The following is an 8543-nucleotide window of genomic DNA, read 5'->3' as shown; positions in this document are numbered from 1 at the left end:
AATGTAACTATTTGGGGAATCAACTTCTTTATTCTTCTTCTAGGAAAATGTGAAAGAAACGGCGTCCATTCTTCTCTACAATTCTGGAAAAATAACCATTAGCCACAAAAAATTAAAAAAAAAAAATTTACTTACAAAGCATTTGACCTCTCCCATTGCCTAAAAAATAGTCACATTATTTATCAACTATTAAGTAGGCAAAATACTAGTACCTATGTGCGACAGGCTTATGTTTTTGCGTTTGCTGCACAAGCAAGAGGTTTGTTTGGGCAGCCTTGGAATGGACATGCAGATGTGTGTTGGAATTGTTGCAAACACGGATTTGATTATGGAGATTTTATAGATGCACTTTGAGCACTAAGTAAGCATCTCAAGGAGTGCTTTGGTGTAAGCATTTGACATTCTTAAGGGTTGTCTTGGGCTTTCGAGCTGAACTGGAAGCCCTATGGACCCATTAGATAATGTTGTCACATTTCACTCTCAATTTGGAGGCTGGGATCTGCATTCATGGCCCATGGGTTTACTCAGAGTGGTGACTCTTATGCCAATTGGACTATCGAGGGATGCTGAACCTTCACGTCTGTGTTAAGTAGCATATGATGTCACCCCCCCTAATTCTTATTGAATGGCAGGTACTTTTACACGAGAATGATCCTGTGGGGACGAGAACTAACCTTAGCACTTGTGATATGTAAGTACAACAACCTTATAGTTATGGTTCCTTGGCAACTATCTTAGTTGAAACAAGGATTGTTATGCTAATGATACTTGTTATGGAAAGGATTTATCAGTGTATATATGTATTTGGATGCGTTTTGGACAGGATTGGTGTACTCTTTTATTGCAAGGTGTGACTCTATCGTATATTTGACAGATTAAGACAAGTAATTCTTTTGGTCTCGGAATTTTTTGCTCTATGACATGTGCACCATAGAAGAGTTGTTGCCTACTAGAATTGCTATTGGAAATTAGTTAACAATTGAAAAAAAAAAAAAATGGCTTACATTTTATTTATTTATATTTATAGCTCGAAAATGGAGTTTTCTTGTTATTATTTATTTGTAAACTGGAAAACAAAAAAGGTTACTCTAAACACAAGTAAAACATGGGAAGCCCTATTTGCATTATAGAATACTCCATTTAGTTTTATCTTCTAATGTATTAAATGATAAATTTATTCCTATGATTCTCTGTTTGCAAGGGAAAAAATGAAAACCATGAATGTTCTTAGTTTGCCAAGGAGAGGACAAAATGAAAGACAAATTCATCATTCATAGTGTGGAAAAAATGGTGACATGTTGTTGTTATTTTTATTTATTTTCATTTAGTTTTTTTTTTTTAATGGAATGTCAAAAACACTTTTTACCTAAACATTTTGTCACGTCTCATATAGTCGTTCGTACGTCGAAAAGCAAAAAACCTTGACTCCAACTTCCCCCCTTAAAAAACATGGGCCAGAGTAGATAAACTCAAGACAATGATACTTTGTTTGGATCAAGAATTTCATTTGAAAATTAAATTCATTTTTCATTATAATTTTATCAACTAATATAAAAATGAAAACTTATTTTAATATGATTAATAATTTTATAAAAATATTGAAAATTGATAATGTATAAAATCACATATTTGTTGATTGATTTGCTAGGTATTTCATTTTCTTTCGACTTCTTTTTTATTTACCAAACAAAAAAAAATTCCTTAGTTTAATGTTTTTCAAGTTTCAACTAAGGGGAAGTGAAAAAGTACATAAGGTGCTAAGATTCTTCTAGGTTTAAACAGTTCTTTTTGTAGTGAGGCACTACGTAAGAAAAAATTGGAATTAGATCTTGAAAATGATCGACTCAAATAGATGCTCATCATAAGCTTTTTATATCCCTCTCTTCCTATTGATCAGACAGCGCCACGCCGGTTTAGAATTCGATTCTAAGGGCTAGGGCTCTCTTTATCAGTCGTAACACTAACGCACTCCTCTATCCATCTATCAAGACGCCAAGCCATACTTGACCAAAACCTAGAGAAATTATTCAAGGAATGTGTTCTTTCATGTTGTCCATATATCTGTTTTTAAGATGAAAAATGTGTCGATGGATCCCACATTCATTAGCATCATACATATGAGGAGTGAGACTCATCAACCCATATTTCATATCTAGAAAACAGGACATGGTAAAAGAATTCCATTGTATAATTCCTTCAAAACCAAAATGCATGAATAACGATCTCTAGATAGTTGTACCCTAATGATACCCCAGACCCAATGGTAACTTGTCCCCAAATAATTTGATGTATTGAGAGAGCTTTTAAGTCATCTCAAAAGTTTGCCCATACACATCACCTCTGGAGTTGTTCCCATGACATCATAGCACAAGACAAGATGTGGAGCCTAGGCCACCTTGTGTTCTGTTAAGTCCACTACAATGAGCAAGCACCTTAATTAGGGCATTCAATGGATATATATATATATATGAAGATTTGGATACCTAATCAACATTTTCCCTTCATTTTTTGTTTTTGTGATGTAACTGTTCATATAGCAGAGTCATGCACTCATCCAGCTAAGGATCAGCATGGCCAGCAACTGCCTCATCCCCAGAGGAATAGTTATCTTCACTCAGCTCCTCATCAGTAGATTCCTCCTCAGAGACATCCCCGGTCTCTGCTGGTTTGGCGTATCTCTCACAGTATTCTGCAATGTAGGAAAGAAGATATAAGCATTAATGGCTTTTCAATACAAATTACAAATCATATATATCAAAGAGAAACTGCAGGAAATGAGGCAGGGGTAATTGAAGAAACTAATGGCAGAGATAATTAAATCAACAAATACATCGTGTGAGCAAATTTTTTATTTCATCATGAAGGATTTTAAAAAGTTAGCTCACATGAAGTTGCACTTCAAGATGCCGTGCTCACAGTTAAGCTTCTATTTCCAGGTGCACTTCTTCCTTTCTTCTTTTCTCAACTAACTTTTTCTCAAGAGCATTATTAAATTTTCAAATCGAAGATTGATAACACAAATAATTGGCCTTCGGGTTTATACATGGCCAGTCTACCCTTGTTTTTTCTTTTCTTTTCTCCTCCTCCTCCTTCTTCTTTTTTTTTTTTTTTTTTCCGCTATGGATGGCAGGTCTACCTTGTTCACTCCTTAGCTCCCAAGAAAAGGTAGCACACATGAAGTTCTACTTCAGATTACTTGAAATTATACTCCGTAAAAAGAGGGCGTCCCTTGGCCAAAAGGCTCCCTGCTTGGCGAGGGTAAGGGGAGGGTCATCACAGTGTACGCAAGCTTACCCCATATGCAGAGAGGCTGTTTTCTTGGACTCGAACCCATGATCAACTGGTCACAAAGGAGCAACCTTACTGTTGGTCCAAGCCTCCCTCTCATCAGTAAATAAAGAATAAAGAAACATAATCTCAAACCAAACATATACTTCTAAACTTCTATGGACTCTCTAACTAACTCCGGAACCAAAATTAGCGGCCAGTGAGAAGGCTAAGGAGAAGAAGCCATAACCACAATGTCTATGGGTTCTTAGAAATGGCACAGGTGTTCCCTGGGGAACATGCAATGCTTAGAGCAAGGGACTTCTATATTGTAGGGCTAAGGCTCTAATTTTAGGAAGGGTCTGGAAGGGATTGGACATTTGAGATGGGGGATGAGCTCCCTTGCTGTGTATATTAGGCCCAACAGTCCTCCCAATTAGTGCGCCCCCCCCCCCCCTCCCCAACCCCATCCTTGGGGCCAAAAAAAAAAGAAAAAAAGACAATGGCACCAGTAAAGGTGAGTGACAAGATTGAGGTGAAAGGCACTATTAGGGCGATAAAAGACCATTAAAAATCTAATTTGCTATAGGGGATAGCCTCAAATTAAGCATTTGAGCTGGAGAAAAGGGAGTTATGCAACCAACCCCAAAAAAGTTGGAATAAGGCTAAGCAGCTGTCATATTCTTGACATGTGCAAAGAAGTTGGTACTTGTTACCTCTGTACCATAGCATCATCTCAGATATATTAACCTCCCTTGACCAACCAATGGAAAACCTACAAAAATCTTCTGCTGCACTGATGCAGGATCATCTTCTTCCGGAAGTTCTTAGAATACTGCAGTCTCACTCAAGCAGAAACTTAAAGCCCACGTTTTTTAACTTCCATAACCTGCAATGCTCAAAACTTTTCTTTCTCACTTCTAAGATGCTTTCAAATGGTATAAATTTTTCCACTTGATTTTAAATATTAGAAACAAATGCCTATCTGGACAGAAGCTGTGTTAAACAAAACCATTTTGCAACACTTAATAATCCCATAAATAGAAGAAAATGGAAATGGATATTCATCAAAATGAACAGTCAAAGAATGTAATTGGAAGATAAGTATACACAAACCGAGCATGACCAAAGACTAAAAGGAAGCTCCTATGGTCATAACCAAAGAAGGGCAATCATGAACTGGTCACCCCTCCTACCCTTTTGCATCCCAAAGAAAGACTTGTGGGGAGACTCAACAAGTTTCTTCCTCTTGTTGCTTCCCCCATCCCCACAACAAAAGGGACAGGAGGAAGAAACCAGTAAGTGGCAACCCACAGGGTATGTATGTCCTGTTAAATACACACCCTTGCCAGCATAGGAGTCAAGTTCCTGTTGGCTACTGATGAGAGCTAGAAGTAGTTTCAAAAGATATATGCCCAATGCTGATTTAAAAGTCATTCCTTGAGCAAGATAAATGAAACCGCTGGTTGTGTTGATCTGACAAACAAATGTGTGGATAGTGGCCCTTGTGAAAGTTTCTCCTCAATGTGTTCGATTCCTTGCCTAAAATAAAATGAGAAAAGGTGAGGTTTATTGATTCAAAGACTCTATAAAAGGGTCGGTTAGTAGCATAGCTCTTTCTTCCCTTCCCTTTTGAAGGTCTTTCCTTTGCAGAGAGATGACCATAAGAGCCCCTACCTATTTGGTAGCCCATATTCGGATGGGCTTAGATCAACAAGCCTCAAGATTTAGGGCCCTAACTTAGAGCCTGCTGCAGAAGCTGAATATGCACTCGCTTAATGGGCTTGAGTCATAGCAAAACCCTAGCCCCACCAAAGGCATGAGGGTATAGAGTCGGAAGCTAAAAGCATGGTCAAATAATGTCATGCAACCGACCTCAGAGAACTTATGACCTCCCACCCTCCAAACTATATGAGAGCAAGCCTGTACCATAAAGCTGCTAAACCCAAGGGTAAATCCTAATCCAACCTTAATTAATTAAGAAGATGCTAAACCCAATGGTAAATCCTAACCCAACCTTAATTAATTAAGAAGATTCAGCCCACAAAACTTGAACTCAACCATTGTTGAGATACAACACACAGTAAGTAATGTAACAGAACTTGAAAAGTTACAAATACAAATTTGATATAGTTGACGTTGCAACACAGAAAAAATAGAATTGGAACTTGGAATAATGGAACAAATCTAATCTCTTTAATCCTGCAACCAACCAACTCAATTCACCCAATGTTACATATAAACCTACCCAACCAATTCATGCATATGATTTAGGTTAAATGCTTAGTTATGTTGAGGTATGGCAGAATATTTTACACTTTTAGATAAAGTCATTGTTCAGCTCAATGCAACAAGAACAAGTTGCAGATCGCATAAGTAATTGAGTTAGGCTTGCAACTAAAACAGAAAAATAATACTCATCAGAATGAAGAACCAAAAAGAGATGAACAATTACTGATAGGCTTGGAACAACAATTGGAATCAGAGAAAGGATGCAAACAATGCAAATGATTGCTGCCTAATCAACTTGAATTCCATCTCCAAGAACTGGACTGAGCACAAAAGTGCAAATTGGAAGGACATCATTTTCTCATGTTCAGTATCTGACACTAAACTTTTGACTGCTGGAACAAGTTCAACATTGGACCAAGTTATAAAATTCCCTTGAAAAACTAAAGAATGCAATCTACCATGAGTGGCCAATGAAGCAATAAAGATGCAGGTTGCAGGTCATGGTTGCACTCATATGCAAAGCTCTTTAGACTCGTTTAGAAATAACCTTCAATATTTTATTCATGCACGACTTATGGAATGAACTTCTAACGAATCGATCAAATCAATCTCCAATTAGAAATGATTGTAGATACTGAATAAAACTAAGAAAATCTTCAATGTTTCATTCAAGCCATTTACAAACAATCTATATGAACCCAAACAGCATGGAACTGAGAAGAATTATTACCTTTAACTTTTTGTTCATAAGCAGTTCGATCACGCATCATAAGAGCAGCGGCTTCTCCATTCAAAGGATCTGATGGGTTGGGATACAAAAGAAGTTGAGGAAGAAACACTTCAAACACATTTACCAGATCTGGGGGGAAAAAGAAGGCTTCAACTTTGGCATATTCAACTTTTTAACTAGAGAATGCAAAGCCACAATAGTTATTTTTTACCAAACATGGGGCTCCAGGTCTGATTTATAACATCTAAGCACACCGAGCCAGACCTGAATACATAAAGCACCAACATTGCAAGACTTGGAAAAAAAAAAAGAACTCTTCTATATTCATATATTACAAAATAGAAATCAAAATTTGAACAAGCCAAGTTACTATGTTTTTAGCATCCTCTTTACTTACATCTCATCAACATTCGGGTGGTAGATCTTGTTGACAAAACCAATAGAAGGAGATTTATATGGATAAGCATCTGGTAGCTCCACCCTTATCCTCCACACACCCCCATGATAAGGACCTGCCAAATTGCATCACAAGGGAAAATCGCATGTTTTCATTCCAAATTTAAATTACAAAGTGAACAAGAGTCTTGCAGCTCATACACAAGAAGCATACAGGGAAAAATGGACCAACTTGTAAATTGGCTCAAAGGGTTTTAAATTCAGCTTGGGATACACAAACAAAATACAGATTAAAGAAAAAACTCAAAATATAACAATACCTTCGATTATTAGCATAAAATAGAAGTACAGAGTTCAGAGTTTTCAATGATTAGATTATACAGAAATAATTGCAAGACTTCAGCTAAAAACTTTTTTTGTTGTTTGTAGCTCTCAAGATTCCTATCCAAAGTAGGGGGCAAATATACATACAACTTGAAGCATATAAGATGAACACGATTGAATTTTTAATGAATCTACGAAATATATCAAAAACCCACAAAGAGAACAGCATCGATAGTTCAAATTATTATTCGGAAAACGCATTTTGTTGACTAAATGAAAAAAAAAAAATTAGAAACAAAAAATCAGAGATGGGTATAGATGATATACTCTCAGCAGGCCCATGAAAATCCACATAAAACTCTTGCATATCATCATTGACCGTCTCCACTTTATAGTCACTCATCATCCTAGTTCACAGCAATCAAACCCAACAATTTTTTCAAAAATAAAAAATAAAAGATTGAAAACAAAATATTAACAGTAAATCATAAACAGAACACAATCTAGAAGTTTACAGTTTCATCAAATCCATTTCTCTGCGTTTGCTTGGGGAAGACATTTTTTTCTTTGGTATTCGCCCACAGTTTGATAAAGTAGCACAATGCGAGAGAGAGAGAGAGAGAGAGAGAGAGAGAGAGAATGGGTTTCTCCCACAATCGAAGAGAGAGGGGCTCTGACATAGGAGAGCCATATGAGGAGACATGTATACACCTATATGGTGGGATCCTCGTCAATATCTAACGTGTAGTAAAATTTTCTTTTAAATTATATTATTATTATTATTATTATTATTATTAGTTTTAGCCTTTGTAGTAGTAGTAGTTTTTTTTTTTTTTTTTTTAAGGAGCCCTATTTCTGGCAAAAATATTATGACTGCAACAAAACGTGAGAATGACATAGCACCACATTCACACTTATTGATACATGTGTTCAAAATTTAAAGAAATAAAAGATATAATTTTAAATAAAATTTTAAGCCTTTTTTACTGTTTTTTTTTTATAAAAAAAATAATATATAGAAAAGTATTTTAATAAAAAAAATGTTGACAATAGCTATGAGTATAAGACTACTTATATATAAAACTTTATTTGTCTTAATTGGATTTGCTCTTTTTCTTCCAAAAAAAAAAAGAAAAAAAAAAAAAAAAGCAAAACACAAGTAAGATGACATTCAATATTTATTAAAATTTAATTTATTTGTTTTGGAGATTATTCATAAAAAATGAAAAGAAAATTTGTATTTTGGGTATTATTTTACTTAATAAAAATAAATTCAAGTATGTCTACATCTTTACTAAAATTGGACTTAAGGTGTAATAGTAGAAAAATTGTTTGTAACAATTAATCTCCCAAGCGACTATGTTTTACGGTGTAGGTTAATAAACAAAAGGTAATGATAAAAAATTTATGTAATACCTCTAAATTTTTATAATTTAAGGATACTTTTCATATTACAAGACAACACATACATATCGACATAATAAATGGTATTTATGGTATTATGAAAAGAAATTGCAATTGAAATGCTACAATTGAAATAGGACTCGACTTGAGAGAGGATCAAACAAAAAAGATTGGACGTTTTAGTAAATTG

The 8543-nt window shown here is 35.3% G+C and overlaps 1 protein-coding gene across 2 annotated transcripts; it reads right to left on the bottom strand.

The window, feature by feature from the left end:
- Positions 1-2268: 2268 nt before the first annotated feature.
- LOC131164410 (ubiquitin-conjugating enzyme E2-23 kDa-like) lies at positions 2269-7678 on the bottom strand. Of its 2 annotated transcripts, none has more exons than XM_058121571.1 (6): positions 7465-7678; positions 7277-7356; positions 6627-6741; positions 6441-6493; positions 6230-6358; positions 2269-2689 (listed from the first exon to the last, which is right to left on the bottom strand). In XM_058121571.1, the coding sequence occupies exons 1-6, from the start codon at positions 7650-7652 to the stop codon at positions 2559-2561; spliced, it is 696 nt and encodes a 231-aa protein (XP_057977554.1). In that variant the 5' UTR covers positions 7653-7678; the 3' UTR covers positions 2269-2558. The 2 variants fall into 2 exon arrangements, with proteins under 2 accessions (XP_057977554.1, XP_057977556.1); XM_058121573.1 differs by having other exon boundaries at positions 6230-6298.
- Between the last annotated feature and the right edge of the window lie 865 nt (positions 7679-8543).

This window comes from Malania oleifera, chromosome 9, assembly GCF_029873635.1.
Source record: "Malania oleifera isolate guangnan ecotype guangnan chromosome 9, ASM2987363v1, whole genome shotgun sequence".
In the NCBI taxonomy this organism is placed as follows: domain Eukaryota; kingdom Viridiplantae; phylum Streptophyta; class Magnoliopsida; order Santalales; family Ximeniaceae; genus Malania; species Malania oleifera.
Note: the sequence above shows the minus strand (reverse complement) of the source record. Positions and strands in the feature narration are given on the sequence as shown.